This window comes from Falco rusticolus, chromosome 4 (assembly GCF_015220075.1).
Source record: "Falco rusticolus isolate bFalRus1 chromosome 4, bFalRus1.pri, whole genome shotgun sequence".
In the NCBI taxonomy this organism is placed as follows: domain Eukaryota; kingdom Metazoa; phylum Chordata; class Aves; order Falconiformes; family Falconidae; genus Falco; species Falco rusticolus.
The window spans coordinates 50854520-50872836 of NC_051190.1; the positions used below are offsets into that span (position 1 = coordinate 50854520).

Sequence of the window (18317 nt, forward strand, 5' to 3'; positions counted from 1 at the left end):
CGGTGAGGGAGCCGGGAGCTGCGGGTGCCGGAGGACGAACAGCCCCCAAGGGTCGGGCCGCGGTGTCACGCACCGGCCGCCCCCCGGAGCCAGTCGCCGGAGGGGGGGGAGGGGGAAGGCCAGGTCAAGGGCCCCGCACCGACAGCGCCTCCCGCCGGCGGGGCCTGCAGGGCCGGGCCCCGGGACGAGTACAGCCGCCCCCTAGCGGAGGCTCAGCCGGGCCTCCCCGATACCGGGGCCGACGGCCACACGGGGAAATGGCGGCGGGGAGACGCTCTGGCCCAGCTTGCGGCACTCAATGATGGGTCCGGGGGTGGGGGGGCCGCTCTGGCAGCGCGCCGAGGGCTCGATGGTGCGGTGTGCCGTGGCGCCGACAGAGGGCGCTGCCGGCCGCACTACGGGTGCCTCCGCGGGTCACGGCCGCTGACCCGGAAGTGCTCTGGACCCGCAGTGGGCGGGGCAGGCCTTCTCCTCCTCCTCCCGGTGCGTTGCCGCCGCGGTGACGTCACCGCTAGGACGACGTCATCGTGTCGCGGGACATCGTTCGCCCGTGAGTTTCCCCGGGGAGGCGACTCCGGGGGCCGGGGGGTGGGGTGGGGTGTCGTCATGGCAACGTGCGGCCCGGCCCATGGGGGGGTCTCGGTGAGGGGCTGCGCCCTGGGGGGGGCGCATAGTGAGGGCCCGGGCCGGGGCGGGGCACAGTGAGAGCCCGGGCCCGGGGGTGGGGTAGGGCACGGTGAGTAGCCCCGCGCGGTGAGACCTGGAGCCCGGGGCTGGGGGGGCGGCTGGGGCCTGGCTGGGGGGCCCGGGGCAAGGCGGGGAGGGTCGATGGGGCGGCCAGAGGGGTGTCAGGGTGTTGGGGGGGTGACACCGGGGGCAGCAGGGCGGCTGGGCTCCCCCGGGGGGTGCCGCTCTGGTGCGGGGCTTTGCAGAGGGGGCACCCGGCTTTCCCCCCAACCCGACCGCGGTCTCTTCCCTGGCGTCGGGTCGTGGTTTGGCGTCGGGGGGGACTTTGCTGTCACCCGAGTCCCAGGGAACCGGGTTCCTCCTGCCCCGGGAAGCACCGGCAGCGCCCAACCACACAGTCACTCTGGGCACGGGGCTCCCCAGCGGGGGGGCAACGCTCAGGAACCCCCGGGCGTTCCCCGCCATTGCCCTGTCCTCGCTCCAAGGGGGAGGCGGGAAACGCTTCATGACTTCCCGGGACATTAGAAATGGGTTTGGTGTGGGAAAAGTGACGGGGGAGAGCTGAGAGGAGGCAGAGGAGGGGAGGTCGCGTTTGTCCTGCCGTGGGCAGCCCCCCTGGGAGCACCCCCCGGGCAGTGCTGTGCTGGCCAACCCACTTGCCACACAACGGATGTCGTGGCCAAAATCTGCTGAGCTGAGCACAGGATCTGGCGCCCGCGGCCACCCCCGCGCCCAGCTTATTGTCACTGGTGTCCTGTCCCTGTCGAGTGGCAGCACAACCCAGCTGTGACCACCAGCTCTGAGCCCCTCTCCGGACTGTACCTGGCATGCCTCGGCCCCCCACCGCAGCCCCGGCCCTGCTCCCCACCTGCATGCCCTCAGACAGCTGCCTGCTAGCCCGGGGCTTCCCGGGCCGTAAGCAGATTCAGGTCCAGGGGAATTTCCATGTTTTGGCGTCAAGAGTTCTCCCCTGAAGCTGGTTCTTCCCCTTGGGGCAGGGTTTGCAGGCAGCTCACTGCCAAGGGACTGGGTTTGTGCCGTGGCCTCAAGGCCCTGCCTGCGCCACTGCCACCTTCTTCCTGCTGCTCCAGCAAGCCTCGGAGGACTCTCCCCCCCCCCCCCCCCCCCGAATTCCCGTTACTGCCTCTCCTTGGCTGTGCCGGCTCTGTAACCGGCTGTGGGGAGCGATGCGGTGTGGTTAAACACATACACAAAGCCCTGGCAGGGCTGCTCGCCAGGGCTGAGCTGGCTGCGGGATCCATCAGTGCCTGGTGGCATTAGCGATCGGGAGCTAATGACGCCTCATGCAGCAGAGAGCTGTGTCCCGCTGCTGTGACACCCCTGGGACATGCCCCCCAGCAGGTGTCCGCACCAGAGGGTCTGGGGCCCTGAGTGCGGTACGCTGCCACGGAGGGGTGGGATCCCAGCCGGCTCCCACGCGGTGTGGCTCTGCTGCCAGATTCCAAAAATAGTTCTAATTAGGTGTTTGTCAAAGCGTCCCAGTCGCTGCCGGGGCTTTTTAAGGGTGATGTGGGGCTTGCGCGTGGATGGGGGGGGGTCTAATCTGAAGTGTCGCTGCAGTAGCCCCCTCCTCGAGGCACCGTGTCCTGCACAGGACGCTGGAGAGGAGGGAACAGAGCGGGCACCCCCGGAAAAGGTGGGCAAGAGGTTCCTTTCCGACCAGCACTGGGCAGAAGGCGTTTTGCTGGTGGGTCACGGAGCGGGTGCTGGGGAGGGAGGTCAGCCGGAGCGGGGCTGGGTGGCACAGGAGCGGGCATGGCTGGCGAGGCGGTGCCGGGAGCTGTCGCTGCCAGTCCCTACGGCCGCACGCAGCGCTCGGCGTGTGGTGACAGGCCTCTCGGCGTGGACTACAAATCCCAGTAGCGCTGCGGGGAAGCTTCGCTGTAAACAGAATGAATCCGGGCCAGACCCTGGGGTCAGCGCCTTCCTCTCCCCTAAAATAACTCGGAGGAGGAGGAGGGATACAGACACTGGCAGAGCCTCTCCCGAGGCCGGCGCGCCGCTCCAGCTTTGCCTGCCGGCGTGCTGCGCTGCTTGCTCTGCTCACCCGCTCCTCTCTCTCGCCCTCGCAGGGACCTGCAGCAGCCATTTGGAGGAAGTGGAGGAAGCTCGGAGCCCGCGACCCTGGCGGAAGGCGGAGGACAGCCGCCGCCCCGTGCGCTCCTCGGAGCTGATGTCCTCTCCCCTCGCCGGGCGGCCCTGAGGGGAGCGATGTCTGCGGGGGGAGCGCCCCAGGTACGTGCGGGGCACTGGCGGAGGGCAGTGGCTTCCCCGCCGTCCCTGGGGAGGGGAAAGCCCGAAGCGGGGCCGGCTCTGGCCGGGTCCCTCTGCGGCAGAGCAGGGCGGCTGCTGGTACGGTTGGGAGGAGCCCTGCTCCGCTTTCATGCCGCGACATTTTGGGGGGGGCTCTTGGGGTTTTCCCAGGGGCTGGGAGCTCTTCTGGTGATTTCTCCTCGTCATTTGGAAATACTGGTGCCCAAGGAGCCGCGCTAACCCCGTGTGAGACTTTTCTTTTAAATTGGCGCTTCTTAAAGTTACGGCAGCCGTCAGAGCGCGGGCTGGGCTCCGTGTCTCCTGCCATCTGCTCTCCTTGTGCTCCTGCCAAGCTACAGAGGAGTTTTGAGGGAAGAGAGGAATCCTGGGGAGGGAGGGTGGGTGGATTGGGTGTCGAGCTTCCCAGGAGAAGCCACTTTGCCTCCTTAAGGAGGTCTCCTCCTTTGGTCGAGATCCAGGCTGGGTTGGCAGCGGGGCCGGGTGATTGCACCCAGGCAAGGGATCCACTTGGGAAAGAAGTGATCTTGTTAGAGAGGGTGACGAGCGTGTGGCTTCAGGTCTTAGTGAGCTCCATTCAAGGGTTTTGCTGATGAAGAAACTGAGGCACGGAGAATTCCTGTGCCAAAACAAGTCAGTGGCGAAGCGGGAGGTCTTAGCCTGAGCCCTTGTGCCTGCCTGGAGCTCTGCCCTGCCCTCCCACACCTCTGCCTGCACCTCCCTGCTCCTTTCCTGAAGGATTAGAGCTACCTTTTGACACGCCGTGTGTCACGGCGCAGGGGCAGCAGTGCCCAGTGTTGCGGCTGGTCTGCTGGGCAGAGCCAGCCCTTCTGCCTCCTCCAGTGTCGCATCAGCTTTTCCCAGCCCTCCACAGGGAAGAGGGCCCAGGAGTTCTCCCACTCGCGCTGCAGGAGCTCTGGAGTCCGAGGAGAACACCCTGGTGGTGATCCTGCTGAGTCAGGACCCTGTTAGCTCTCAAGTTCAGGTTCAAAGGGGTGCAAGGGCTCTCTGAGGGCCCAGGTGTTTGAAGTGGTGCGGCATGCCTGTCACCCCGGGCCAGGTGCACACCTCACTGTGGGGCAGATCTTACTGGTGGCAGCCCATGGGCATTGGGTACCGATCCAAAACCCCACCGCTGTCAGATTGTTGAGGTTGGAAGAGCTTTAAAATCATTGAGTCCAACCATTAACCCAGCACTGCCAAGCCCACCACTAAACCACGTTTCTAAGTGCCACGTGTACATGTCTTTTAAATATCTCCGGGGATGGTGACTTCACCATGTCCCTGGGCAGCCTGTCCCAGTGCCTGACCACCCTTTCAGGGAAGATGTTCCCCAACCCCCAGTCTAAACTTCCCCTGGTGCAACTTGAGGCCGTTTCCTCTTGTTCTGTCACTTGTTCCTGGGAGCAGAGACCGACCCCCCCTCGCTGCACCCCCCTGTCAGGCAGCTGCAGGGAGCGAGAAGGTCCCCCCGAGCCCCCTTCTCTCCAGGCTGAACACCCAGCTTTCCCCTGAGCTCCCCCCCCCAGGCTGTGCCCCAGCCCCCTGCCCGGCTCTGGACACGCTCCAGCCCCTCAGGGTCTGGCTGGTGCTGAGGGGCCCAGACTGAGCCCAGCATTCGAGGGGCGGCCCCCCCAGTGCCCAGCGCAGGGGGATGGTCGCTGCCCTGGTCCTGCTGGCCAAAACCCAAAGAAACAAACCCCTAGAAGGTGATGGTGATCTGCTGAAACTCTTCTCTCTCCTGGACCAGCCTGCCCATGCCCTGAACCTGCTCCCTTACCCCAGGCTGAGCGAGGTGCCGAGAGCCGGACACGAGCTGGATGCTGTTAGCACGGAGATCCCATCTGACCCCTGCACAGGTGACTGCTGGGGCTGGTGGGTGGTGGGCGGGTGGCCTCGTGCCAGACATGCTTCACTGGCATGGGAGGGAGTGTTTGTGGGTACACTTGTGTGTTCTCTGGAGTGTTTTGCTATTGCTGCTGCTGCCAACACCGCTCTTGGCGAGGCAGGGCTGGAGCAGGCTCTGGGAAGGTTTCTGATCATTTAGGGTGTTACAGACTGCAGCGGCACAGTTGTAGGTAGCCCTGCGGTAACACCAATTCCAACTGAGTGCTGGCAATGGTCTCCTCCTGAGCAGGGTGGGGGGGGCGCAGGGGATGACACAAATATCATATGTAAATATATGCATATGTGGCACCAGCTGGGAACTGGAGGCAGGTCCTTTGGCCTCTCTGCCAGCCGAGCCCTGCTAAAGGCAGAGACTTCTCTTCTGCTTGGGAGGCTCAGGTTGGAACTAATCACATTTTTGTGGTAACCTTTGAAATCTGATCATAAAAGCATTGTGCGGGATCTAAGGTTACCTGGGTGAGTGTGTGAAAGGCTGTGGAAGGAATAGTTTTCCAAAGAACGGCGCTCCTTCCCACCTTTCGCATTGCCAGAAGAAGGGAGCCTGGTGCTGGTATTTCCTTTTATCTTTAATTACACTTCAGGCATCAGAAGCTTAAAATAGATGAAAGCGATGCCCCCAGGCCTCGTTAATTTTAGCTTGTTTGTGAATTAACGCAGGCATCTCCAGCGTAACGACGCCTATGCCGAATGCGTGTTTTGCAGTGTGACAGTTCATGGTGACCAGCTCTTATCCCTTCAACCAGGCTACAGATTTTTCAAGCCCGGTGGTTTGTTTGGTATTAAACAGTCGGAGGAGCCGTACACTGAAGGCCAGCAGATGCAGGAGGAGAGCAAGATCCTTGTCAGCCCCTGTGCAGGTAGGTGCTCCATGTGTCCCAGAGGTGGCTGTGGGAGGCATGGGAAACTGGCCTTGGCAGGGGATGTTCCTCTTGTAGGCAGAGGCCAGTTTTTGGCCACTCTGGGCCAGTTTGTGGCCATTTTGAGCCAGTTTGCAGCCATTTTGAGCATTCTGAGCCAGTTTGTGGTCATTTTGGGCCAGTTAATGGCAAGTTTTTGCTATTGCTGCCGTTCCTGGCAAGTCGGGGGTGGAGTGAGCTCATCGGGGTTCTGCTCTGCACTGCAGTTACAAACTGCAGTGATTTAGGTTTTAGGCAGTACTGCGAGGATCAGGGAGTTGGACTCTGATCCTTACGGGTCCCTTCCAACTTGAGACATTCTGTGGTTCTATGAAAGACTCTGAAATTAATGTCTTGAATCTTTTTGAAATCTAGTTGAGCCTGGTCGAGTGAATAAAGTCGAGCAGCCTGAGGAGAAACCCGGGGCAGCTGCTGGCTCCTTGGAGCTGTATCCCGCAGCCGCCAGCAGTTCTGGCCGCTGGTTTCATGGTGGGCAGCGTGTGCCTGAGCGGGCGAGCGTGGAGAGAGATGGTGCCACCAGCCTCAGCCCGCTGTCCACCCGGGTGGCCTGCTGGGTGCCGCAGCTTGGTGCTGGCCCTTTCCGCTGCGCCCAGTGTGGGAAAGGCTTCCGCCAGAAGCAAAGCCTCATCACGCATGAGAGGATCCACACTGGAGAGAAACCCTACAGGTGTGGGGACTGCGGGAAGAGCTTCAGCCAGCGGCCCAACCTCCTGACCCACCGCCGTGTACACACGGGTGAGCGTCCCTTCCCCTGTGCCCAGTGCGGCAAGAGCTTCAGCCAGAAAGCCAACCTCCTGGCCCACCAGCGCATCCATGCTGCTGGCGAGAAGGCACTGGCAGGGGGTGAGCAGGAGGATGGGGCTTCCAGCAAGCCCAAGCTGCGATCCCAGCAGAGGAATTACCAGGAGGACACCCCTTTTGTCTGCCCCGAGTGTGGGAAGAGCTTCAGGCAGAAGCCCAACCTCATCACTCACCGGAGGATCCACACCGGCGAGCGTCCCTTCACCTGCTTCCTCTGTGGCAGGAGCTTCAACCAGAAAACCAACCTGGTCACCCATTACCGCGTGCACACCGGGGAGCGCCCCTTTGCCTGCACCCAGTGTGGCAAGCGCTTCACCCAGAAAACCAACCTGGTGACACACCAGAGCACCCACACCGACCTCCGCCCCTACCCCTGTGGGCAGTGCCAGAAGTGCTTCAAGGACAAAGTCTCCCTCAAAGCCCACCAGAAGACTCACGCACCACGACAGCGGCGCTGCCCAGGCCGCAGCCCAGCCGCCGGCCTGCCCTATGGCGCTGCGCCCACCCTGCTGCAGCCCGGGGGTCCTGAGCAAGAGGGCCCTTTCAGCCCCATGCCACCGCTGCCCATTCAGAAGATCCCTGAGGGCCAGGAGCTGTATTCGTGTACGGAGAAGAGCTTTCCCCCGAAGGAACCACTCCTGCCACACCAGCAGGCCCCACTGGGTGAGCAGACCTTCCCCTGTGTCCAGTGCGGGGAGGGGTTTTGCCAGAAGGTGACTCTCCTCCGGCCACAGCACGGCCCTGCCACCGAGGCTGCCGGGGGGTGCACCGCAGCCTTCAGCCACGGCCCGCACCTTCTGGGGCACCTGGGGGTGCAGCCTGTCCTCGGGGATGCAACCCCCCCGGCTCCCCAGGCCCCCGGGGCGGAGAAGCCCTTTATCTGCAACCAGTGCGGCAACAGCTTTGGCCTCTGGCTCTCCCTTGTGGCCCACCAGAAGACCCACGTCGGGCAGAAGTCCTACCCCTGCCCCGAGCATGAGAAGAGCTCCAGTGATGAGCTGTCCCCCAAAGCTCCCCAGGAGAAGCAGGTGGAGGGGAGGGCCTGGGTGTGCCCTGAGTGCGGGAGAAGCTTCGTCCAGTATGAGCGTTTGGTAAAACACAGGCAAAACCACCGGGGCCGAGGGCCCTACCGCTGCGATGTCTGTGGGAAGAGGTTCAGCCTGAAGACCAACCTGGTGACCCACCAACGCATCCACACCGGTGAGCGTCCCTTCACCTGCGGGGTCTGCGGCCGCCGCTTCAACCAGAAGGGCAACCTGGTCACCCACTACCGTACGCACACCGGGGAGCGCCCCTTTGCCTGCACCCAGTGCGGCAAGCGCTTCGCCCAGAAGCCCAACCTCATTGCCCACCAGAAGACCCACACCGGCAGGCAGCCCTTCACCTGCCTGGAGTGTCCCAAGCGCTTCAAGAGCAAGCTCTCCCTGCGGGTCCACCAGCGAGTGCACGTGGCTGAGAGACCCCAGAGTGAGCCGGGCCAGGCCCCCAGCCTGCAGACCCACCCTGGGAGCCCCTACCCCTGCTCGCTCTGTGGGGAGACCTTCGAGGAGCACGGGGAGCTGCAGCTGCACCGGCAAGGCCACGCCGGAGAGCGGCCGCATGCCTGTGCCGAGTGTGGGAAGCGATTCCGGCAGAAGGTGAATCTGGCCGTACACCAGAGGACCCACACTGGGGAGCGGCCATTCCGTTGCGCCGAATGCGGGAAGGGCTTCAGCCAGAAGGCTCACCTTCTCCGGCACCGCCGGACGCATGCCGGCGGTATCCCGCCCTCCTGCTGCGAGGGGACCTGCCCAGCGCACCAGGAGCAGCCAGATGGGAGCGGTGCTCCCCTGGGAAAAGGGGCAGAGCCCCCCAGCATGCTGCTGCCCCCCTGCTCCCGTGGAGCTGCTCATGGATCACTGGCTCGGGAGGAGCTCCGGCCGGGAGCGCAGCCCCCCAACAGACCGGAGAGCCCCTCTGGGGCAGCCGACATCCTCCTGCAGCTGATGCAGGAAGACCACCACCTTGTGCCCGGTTCCCACCACCCGCAGGAGGGTCCCGCGGGGCAGTGCCCCTGTAAGTGCACCGAGGGCGGGGAAGGCTTGAGCCCGAAGCCACCGAGCCTGCCGCCGCAGTGCTGCTGCGCCGACTGCGTGAGCCAGCGACAGCTGCTCCTCAAGCCCCAGCCCGACTGCCGGGCAGAGCTCTGGTGCAAGTACGGTGGCTGCGGCAGAAGCTTTGAGGAGAAACGAGTCCTGAGAGTGCCTGAGAGAGCGCATGGTGACGAGAAGCCCTCGCCATGCCCCAGCTGCTTGTAACGCCCGCGCAGGCTGCTGAAAACCTGCCTCTGGGCGAGGGACTGGACCTCATCGCTCTTGCACTAAAAGACACCAAACCTAATGAGGCGGCGGCTGGCGCTGGGGGCCCATTGCTGACCAAACAAGGACAGTGCCGAGGGAAAGCTGCAAGCTGGGACTCATGGTGCCTGCCAGGATGTGGCGGTGGCGGTGGTGGGGGCTCAGGAGGAGCGTGGTGGTTTTGGGAACTGAGGACCCTGCGGGTGGGTATCGAATGGGGTGAAGCAGGAGACCGACTCTGATGCACCGCATGAGCTTTCTGTCTGGTGAACATACCAAATCTATGGAGGGGACGGAGCTAAGGAGCAGTGGCAGGGCCCTGGGTCCACGATGTTTGCTCCTGCTGTGGCCGCACAGACTGTAGGGAGTGGGAAGAGCTTGGGATCTGGGATCTATCAGCTTAAAAACTGCTTCCATCATGCAGCAGACCTTGCAGTGGCACGTCTGCCTGCTCCTGCCTTTGGTCCAAGCAGAGGCCCAGAGACAGCCATGGGGCAGAGAGGGGCCTCTGTGGGTCACAGGCTTCTTCCAGAACCCTCCATCCTTCTCCTCCAGACTGGACATCATTCCACAAGAATGCATTTGGACTGGAAGAGCCGAGACCCGCTGGCAGCCGCCAGTGGAGGGGAGCAGCCTGGCCAGGCTGGGTGGGAGGAGAGCACTGCAGGAGGCAGGGAGAGCTGGGGAGAGGTGTCTGGGCCCTTCCTGCCTGGGGGGCCACCTCCTGCCAGTGCTCCCTGGCCAATGTGGCAGGGGCCGGCTGGTGGCTTCCCTGGGGGTGGAGCAGAGGCGCTGGCCGAGCACCGGAAAAATGAGAAACAGCCGGGAAACGGCGTGGAAGCATCTCTGCTCACCTCTGCTTCCCAAAGGGACCCGGGAGGAGCCTGCCCTCTGAGCCCGGGGAGGGGGGGGGCACGCAGGGTGATGGGGGGGGTGGGGAAGGGGGGGTGTAGCTTTTGCTTCTCTACTTGCTCTGTGGATAATCTTTCTGACTAGCACCTCTTTCTGGTACTCAGTTAACTTCTGGATAAGTAACCCACATGCACTGGGGTGGTGGCCATAGCCTGCGGAGCTGTGGTGGTAGCTTGTGGCAGTGGTGTCCACTGTTTCCCTGCTGGCACGGGTTCCTGGCTGCCGGCAGCGGCAGGGGTGCATGGGAGGCACAGGTTGCTTGCCAGGGCTTGCCTGGTGCATCTCTGCTTCCCTGTCGGCGCAGCAGAGCCCATGGTACCGGGAGGCGAAGCTGGGGAGCCATGTTGGCGGGGCAGAGCTTTAGAAATGGGAACCGAGCGCCTGAAAGCCAGCGTGGTTGCGGAGGGCGCTTTGTCTGGGAGGGGAAACCCACCTCGGCTGTTGCGTCCGAGGGGTGCCACTGGCCCACCGCTCCCCTCCCATGTGCCACCAGCTCTGCCCGGCTGTGCCACAGCAGCCGTGTCTTGCCGCGCTGGGCTGTAGAGCCGCGTGGCTGCAACCACTGGACAGTGACCTTCTTTGCAAACACCTGGGATGGCGTTAACCGCAGCCCAGCTCGGCACCACGCTGCTCACCACCAGCACCCAGCTACTTGCATATGTTCCGGGGGTGCAGCGTAAGGGGAGGCTTTGTCACCTGCCGGGGGCCAGGGTGGCAGCTGGGGGGACGCCGGGATGGTCACGACTGGAGCTTTGGCTGGGGTGCAGCACCCTGAGCCAACAGCAGCCAGCTGGGAGCTGCCTGGAACCCAAAATCTGGTAGGTGGGGGTGGGTGTCCACCCCTGTCCCCCCTCACCCGCTCTCCCCAGGGCACGTGTGTCCCCCTCCTCCCCTCTGCCCCGCTCCAGCAGCATTTCAGGTCCTTGCAATTCTATTTTTTTGAGGTTATTTAAAATAAAAGCTTTCTCACAGCAGGTTCCTGGCTCTGGCCTGGGAAGCGTCGGGGCTGTGCTGCGGCATGAGCCTGGCCTGGGAGCTGGGGCCAGTCTGCGGCAGCAGGGTCTGCCCTGGGCTCGCACCCAGGCTGGAGTGTGGGCTCGGGCGAAGGCAGGCGAGTTTCTGGCTCGATCCAAAGCTCTTCCTGACCCTTGAGGCCAGAGCCGTGTCCCTGGGCCACCGGCCACCTTCCTGGTTGAGCCAGGGTGCCTGGCCACCTGCAGCTCGGCGGGCACGCTGCGTGCCAGCTCTGCTGGCCCCTGGCCCCACTCACAGGGACCACCAGCACAGCCAAGGGAGGGGCACTGGGCCCGGCTTTCTCCCCTACTGACAGACAGAGCACAGCACTGGATGGCACCTGGCCTCTGTTCTGCGGCCGTGGCTCTGCGGGACGGCAAGCTGTGGTTCAGGGTTGTGTTGGGCCTAGTTACCAGTAATGCCACTGGCTGGGAAGCCCCTCTGCAGAGGAAGCCTTTGCCAAAGCCACCGGCCCCTGGGCTCCCCTTGCCCCACGGAGCACGGCATTCCCTGGCGAATGCCCCCAGCACTGCCCAGGCTGCTCCATGGGTGCTTTAGCCACGAGCTGCACATGGCTGCGCTGCTCACCACGCTCTGGCGGGGACATGAAGCCGAGGTGACCTCTGGCTATCCCCCTATCACTGTACCCGGACAGATGTCCCCTGTCCTGTCCCACGGCAGCCCCTGGCCGCACACCTCCACCAGAACGGGAGCAGTACCAGGTCTGTGGCTGCCAGCTGCATCCTGGCTGTCCCCACTAGACCTGCGATTCACCTCCCGGCCTGCTTCAGCACTCGTCGTCACAGTCCCCTTGGGGAGGGGACATGTCCCCACTTGTCCCCCGCCAGCCAGTTCCTGGCTTTGGCTCTGGAAGGCAGGTGTGGATGGTGTTTTGGCATCACCCGGCATGTCAGGCCTGGGCAATGGGGTGATAGCAATCTCTGCCGACGGCATCCCAGCCCGCCTGGCTGCCGAATGCTGACAAGCTGCGGCCTGCAGGGAGCCTTTGTGCCGAGCGTGCCTGGCGGGTGCCCAGGGCTGGCCCCGGCTGTGCCGCGCTGCCGCCACCCTCCCGTGCGCTCTGTGGCCACTGAACCTCTCCAGGACACCCAGGCTCAGTTATGGCCTGGAGGTGCAGGTGGTGCCACCAGCTCCTGGTGGTGCCGGTGCCCCAGTGCGGCAGCTGGGGATGCCAGGAGACCGCGACAGGGAGAAACGCCTGGTCCCTGCTGCAGCAGGAGCTCAGGGCCAGCATGGCCCCAAGCCCTGCATGGTGTGGCCCCAGTGCCCAGCCATGGGCTCCTGTCCCCGTGACATCCCTGTGCTCGGCCCCAGTGTGGCAGGCGGGTGCCAGGCTCTGTGCCGTGGGGCCTGTGTCATAGCGCTGCTGCCATCACCACCAGCCTGTGGCTCAGCAGGGACCGGTGCTACCGCCAGCTTTGTGCCAGGGTAACTGTCATGTCTGCCACACCACCACCAAAACGTGGGCCAGTGCTCCTGACGATGGCTGGTGGCACACGGGCACCACCGGGCTGCAGCTCCCTGCGCTGGTGGGGGGATCCCCCCATGCTGGCAGCCCCCCAGCATGGCCGGGCCCGGCACAGGCGAGCCGGTCTCAGTGTGGGAGAAGCTGCGGGTCCCGCGTGGGCTGGGGTAACTCGCTGTCACCAGGGTGTCCCAGCCCTGAAGCTGCCGCGACAGCTGCCCCACATGCTGGACAAGGGTCCTGTGGCACCGAACGCACCCGGGACCCTGACCCCGGCCGGCGCAAGGGGGCCACTCCCGCGTGAAGGGGCGCTCGGCAGTCCCGCGCCCACCCGAGTCACCCGTGGGCTCGGAGCCACGTGGCTGAGCACCCCGGTCGGTCCCCCCGTGGGACCCCCGCCGCTCCCGGCCCCGGGGTTTGCAGCACTTGAGGCCGGGCCCTGCGCCCGGGGGGGCCGCGCTGCGGTGGGCTGGGGCGGGGGGGGTGTCTGGGGAGGGGTCCGGGGGTGCTGCCGGGCCCGCTCCGCCGGGGCCCGCGGGCGGAGCCGCCGCAAGGCCGGGGTGACGGGCGCCGGTGCGTCAGGCGGGCGGGGCCGGCGGGACGCGGCGCGGCGGCGGAGCGGGGCAGGTCGGTGCCGGGGAGGGGGGGCAGACGCGCCGCCGGGGGGCACCGGGGAGCCCCGAGGGCGGGGCGGGGGGAGCGGGGACGGGGACCGGGACCCCCCAACCCGCGCTCCGGCCGGCCCCGGGCCGGCCCCCCCGCCTGGAAGCGCCGCGGACACGCGTGGGAGCCGCCGGCCCGGGCTGCGCGGGGGGAGCCGGGAGCGGGGCGGGCGCGGGCGGCGCGGGTGGGCCCGGCCCCGCTGGGCTCGGCTCGGCTCGGCTCGGCTCGGCTCAGCCCAGGTGGGCCCGTCTCGGTTCGGTTGGGCTCGCCCGGCGCGGGTGGGCTCGGCTCGGCTGGGCTCAGCCTGGCTTGGTTTGGGTGGGCTCAGCTCTGCTCGGGTGTGCTCTGCCCGGCTTGGCCCAGCCCGGCCTGGCTCGGCCCTCATTGCTGCTCCCGTTGAGGCCGGGCCCTGGCACCTTCCCCCTCGGGGCTGCTGCAGCTCCCATATCCCCCATATCCCTCATATCCCCCATACCACCCACACCTCCTGTACCCCCTACATCCCCTGTACCCCCTGTACCACCCACACTGGGATACCTCGACACGGCAGCCGGGGCAGGGCAGGGGGCACAGGTGGGTGGGAGCACCCCAGGGGTGGCTCGGTGGGTGCTGGTGGTCCTGGCACAGCCCAGCCTGGCCGGTCGGCAGAGGCGCAGGGCCAGTGCGGGGGCTGCAGCCCTGGTGTTTCCCCCCCCCAGGGATGCGGGTGCCGTGACTCACAGTGGGTGCCCATGACAGACCTGGCTTCGCCCATGGGCGAGAGCCCCTTCGCCTTCCCAGGCGGCGAGGAGGGGCTGGGGGACGAGAAGGCGCTGGTGATCCACAGCCAGGCAGAGGAGGAGGCGGAGAAGGAGTTCAAGTGCATCCTCTGCGGGGAATGCTTCGGCCAGCAGCCCAGCCTTGCCCGACACCAGAAGCACCACGCTGGGGAACGCACCTTCATCTGTGCCGAGTGTGGCAAAGCCTTCAGCCTCAAGCACAACCTCATCATCCACCAGCGCATCCACACTGGGGAGCGTCCCTACCAGTGCGGCGTCTGCCAGAAGAGCTTCAGCCTCAAGCAGAACCTGCTCACCCACCAGCGCATCCACAGCGGTGAGAAGCCCTTCTCCTGTCAGCGCTGCGGGAAGCGCTTCCGTGAGCAGCGCTTCCTCCTCAACCACCAGCGCACCCACGCCGAGGACCGGCCTGGCACCACCACTGACACGGATGTCCAGCCCGGCGGCAGCCGCTCGCCAGAGCCTCATGAGGCAGCCGGCGGCCCCTTCGCCTGTGCCCGGTGTGGGAAGAGCTTCGGCTGCAGGAGCAGCCTGGCCATGCACCAGCGCAGCCATGGTGGGGAGCGGCCCTTCACCTGCCCCGACTGCGGCAAGACCTTCAGCCAAAAGGGCTCCCTGAGGATCCACCGGCGCACCCACACCAGTGAGGCCCCCTTCACCTGCGCCCAGTGTGGCCAGAGCTTTGCCCAGAAGGGCAACTTCACCGCGCACCAGTGCACCCATGGGGCCGGGGCTGCCCTCACATGAGCCCCCGCCCCACCTCGGCACCCCCTGCCCACACCGGCCCCCCTCCAACCACAGGTCCTGCGGTGCCCATGCCACCTTTGGGGCTGCCCCCCTCAGCCAGTTCCCACCACAGGGTGCTCCACTCGCACTCCCTCCTGCAATGGGGAATTCTGTCCTGCGGGAGCTGGGGGTCACTAGACGCTTCCCTGGGGTTACAGGACAGTGCTGTCGGCACGGTGCAGGGAGCCACCAGCATACCTGCTCGGGGCACATCACACGGCTCAGCCGCACACACAGCCGTGTCCAGCCTGACAGGATGCTAGGGAACGCCCAGGGCCGTGCTGCTCGCCTGCTTCCCACCCCTCGTCCTCCTGCTGGGTTTTTTCTCCTGATGGCTAGGAGGCCATTCCTACCAGCACCAGGAGCCTCAGGCTCTCCTGTCCCCTGTGCCAGGAGGAGCCTCATGCAGCCTGCGCAGTTCCCTGGGAGCCCTTCCTCCCCCTTGCCCAGCACCACAGTGGTGCAGCCTCGTGCTGCAGCCTAAACCCCTTGGATCAGGGTGAGAGACCGTGGAGGAGGAGGAGGAAGAGGAGGGAGGTTTCCCCAGGGCATCCGCACGCCGTCCCCCTGCCCTGGCTGGCATGGCTGCAGTCCACTGCGGTGAACCCACTCGCCAGCCAGCATGGCTGAAGTGCCTGGTGCTGGCGCAGGGTAACCTCTGCTGTGATTGCTCACCCAGGAAATGACAGCTGTGACTGCCAGAGCAGAGCCGGACCTCAGCAGCTGCCAGCCCCATGCCACATCCTGCAGGGATGGAGCTGCACCACCGGGCATGAAGAGGAGGAGGCAGTGGCTCGCCCCGGCTGCACGGAGAGCCCCCAGTGGCACAGAAATCACACGAAATAAAAATTAAATAAAACACAAAGCTCGAGGGTGGAGACTGCTTCCCCACTGGCAGCAGCTCCAGCATGGAGGAGGGACTGCATTGAGGTAGGGGGCTGCACCCTGCTGCGGCAAGGCAGAGACCCCCAGCCCAGGCAGCGCAGAGGTCCCAGCACGGTACCAGCGGTGAGGAGCTGAAGGATGACAGCGGCGGGTAGCACCTGGCCAAGAAGGTGTGGGGTGAGGGCAGCAGGGAGGACGCAGGGTGGGAAGTCTCCACTCTGACACCAAACCGCGGTGGCGAGCCAGAGCCTGGCTGGGAGAAATGAGATGCACCAGGGTAGGAAAACCTCTGCCATGCCGGGCACATGCGGCTGCGGGAGAGGACTGGCACATGGCACAGCTCTGGCTCCTGATGAGGCCAACGTCCTGGTCACTGCTGAATCCTGAGGGAGCTGGGCCAGGGCTCCCTCCTGCAGACCCTCCCTGCACCCTTGTGTGACGCCCTGGGCCAGCCGCAGGATCCAGGTCAAGTGTCCAGGGTAAGTGTCCCCATGGGGGGGGACATGTGGCACTTCACAACACCCCAGCCTTCACCTGGTGCCAGCAGCACTGCCTGTCCCGGGGCAGGATGCTCCATGCACGGAACAATGAACCAGAGCAGCAGAAATGCATTTTCCAAACCCAGGGACGTTGTTCCCCGAGCGTGTCACTCAGCACAGGGCCGTCCTGGTGGGCTGGCACCACGCTGCCCACGCGCTTCCCCCCAGCTCCCAGTACTCCCAGACAAGGAGCGAAGCCCTCACGGGTGCCTGCACAGGGACCCCCCGCACTGCCCTGTCCCCCCACCATCTCCTTTGCTGCTGTTGTGTGGAAATGCAGGTACTTCGATATGTATCATTAAACGAATTAAAGCCTGGAAAATCCCACGTCTCTATCTCACTGGGAACATGGGGGGCCCTGCTGGGTCAGCCCATCCCTGTGCTGGGCATGCAGAGCAGAGCTGGGAGAACTGTCCCGGCCTTCCCATCGGCACTCCGACCCCACCGGGGTGTCCTGGAGAACAAATGCAAACATGTATTTAGCAAAACCCCCAAGTCACGTTCCATGGTTGTGGTTCACAATGTGCAGTCAAGCCAGGAACCACATTCGAGTGATGGCTCTGGGTGCTGCACAGCGGCAGGGGCTGCTCTGCTGGGGCTGGGGGTGGGGGGCAAGGGCAGCCGCTGCTCAGGCTCACTGAGGCCACCCCTCATTGGGGATGGAGCCCCTTGGATGCTGGTGTGACCAGCTCTGCACCACCGCCTGCCAGTGAGCAACAGGCCGCATGGCCCCACTCATCAAGGCACCGGCTCCATGTGGCTCCTTGCCCTCTGGCATGGCCGGGGGGCGTTTCTCTCTCGTGAGTGGGCGTTTGAGCCTTGTGCCGGCTGTAGTGGTGTTTGCTCCTGTCTCCCACTCACTTTTCCGGGCTCTCCAGGTTGCCAAAGGCCCCACGTCACTGGTGGGATGGTGGTGGAGCGAGACACCAGCTCACCCTCTGCAGCGAGCCCCGTGCAGGCATCCGTCCCAGCCTCCCCTTGCCTGGCTCGGTGCCTACCACTGTCGCTGGACCCTGTACTGGGGACCGGCAGAGCGTGCCCACACCGCCACTATCCCCAGGGAGGGATGTCACTGGGATGAGCAGCAGCCAGAGCAGGGGAACACCCAGCATGAGCTTGGGGACACCTCCACGGGCTCAGGCCTGGCGTGCTGGCTGCTGTGGTGAGCTGGGGCTGTGCCATGAGCTCAGCCTTCACTGCTGGCCCCCAAGCACCCCACCCTGGGTGCTGCCAGCCCTGGGCACCCAGGAAATCCTTTTTGTGCTTGGTGCCGCTGGAGCACCACTCATCACCGGTATGTTGAGGGTGCTGTGCCAGAGCAGGTTCCTGGCACGGCTTATGCAGTGGGCAAAGGGCATTGGCTGCCAGTGTGGGGAGCATGGCTGAAGCTCTGCTGCCAGCATATGGGCTGTGGTGGGCAAGAGGAACGTCCTGGTGCCCCATGGCTGTCCCTGCCCCAGAAACTCGGGCAACACAGTCACCATCCCAGCACATCCCCAGCTCAGCACCTCCCACCCCTGCCCTGCCTCTCCTCACTGCCAGGCTCTGCCCCTGCCGCCCTCACTGGTTTTACGGCAGCGGTTCCCTTTTGCCTGACACCTGCCCTCGTGCAGCCGCCAACACAGAGCGCCCAAGCTGCCAATGAGGAAAACCATCGGCGGAACTGGGCCCCCCTGCAGCACCATCACCCGAGGCTGTGCATGCGTGGGGGGCAGTCCCATGTCCTGGGGTCCATGACATCCCTGGGATCTCTGATTCTCTGGGACTGTGTGGCCCTCGATCTCTGCAGTTGGTGGATCCTTGGGATCCCTGAGTCTCTGAGGTCCCTGTGTCCCCATGTCCCTTATTCCGATGTTCCCAACACCCAGTGTCCCGATGTCCCAGTGCCCCAGCCCTGCTGTTCTCCATGCTGACACCCGGTGTTGCAGCTCTGCTCCAGGGGCTCCGTGGCCAGAGTTGCCCCCCCACGCCAGCAGGCAGGTACTGGGGCCATCGGGGGCCGGGGTTGGCAGGTACCAGAGCCAAGCTGGAGCGTGAGCTCAGGCAGGTTCTGGGGGCCAGGGAGGGTGCCAGTGTGTCTTGCCACCTTCAAGCAGCCAGTCCCCGTGGCAGGTCCCAGTGGGCTGCAGAGGCAGGGGGGCCACGGAAAGGCAGGACGTGGGTCATGCCTACACAGATGGGAACAGGGGAACATCCCCAGTGGCAGAAATCACAAACATCTGAGAACCCAGAGAGGTTTTGGGGGAAACCCAGTGTCACAGGACAGGTCACCCACCCCACTAGGGGGACGTCATTGCCCCAGCTTGGCCACG

At 65.0% G+C, this 18317-nt stretch overlaps 2 protein-coding genes across 6 annotated transcripts; both read left to right on the plus strand.

Moving 5' to 3' along the window:
* The first annotated feature begins 382 nt into the window (after positions 1–382).
* On the plus strand, positions 383–10827 carry LOC119146495 (zinc finger protein 271-like). Of its 5 annotated transcripts, none has more exons than XM_037384270.1 (5): positions 383–550; positions 2781–2943; positions 4730–4838; positions 5631–5744; positions 6159–10827. In XM_037384270.1, exons 2-5 carry the CDS (start codon positions 2920–2922, stop codon positions 8900–8902), a joined length of 2991 nt encoding a protein of 996 aa, XP_037240167.1. In that variant the 5' UTR covers positions 383–550; positions 2781–2919; the 3' UTR covers positions 8903–10827. The 5 variants fall into 5 exon arrangements, with proteins under 5 accessions (XP_037240167.1, XP_037240166.1, XP_037240170.1 ...); XM_037384269.1 differs by lacking the exon at positions 383–550 and adding an exon at positions 614–642; XM_037384273.1 differs by lacking the exons at positions 383–550; positions 2781–2943 and adding an exon at positions 2962–3207 and having other exon boundaries at positions 5545–5744.
* Positions 10828–12870: 2043 nt separating this feature from the next.
* On the plus strand, positions 12871–16332 carry LOC119146515 (oocyte zinc finger protein XlCOF26-like). Its single transcript, XM_037384323.1, has 2 exons — positions 12871–12980; positions 13715–16332. The coding sequence occupies exon 2, from the start codon at positions 13748–13750 to the stop codon at positions 14540–14542; it is 795 nt and encodes a 264-aa protein (XP_037240220.1). The 5' UTR covers positions 12871–12980; positions 13715–13747; the 3' UTR covers positions 14543–16332.
* Positions 16333–18317: the final 1985 nt, after the last annotated feature.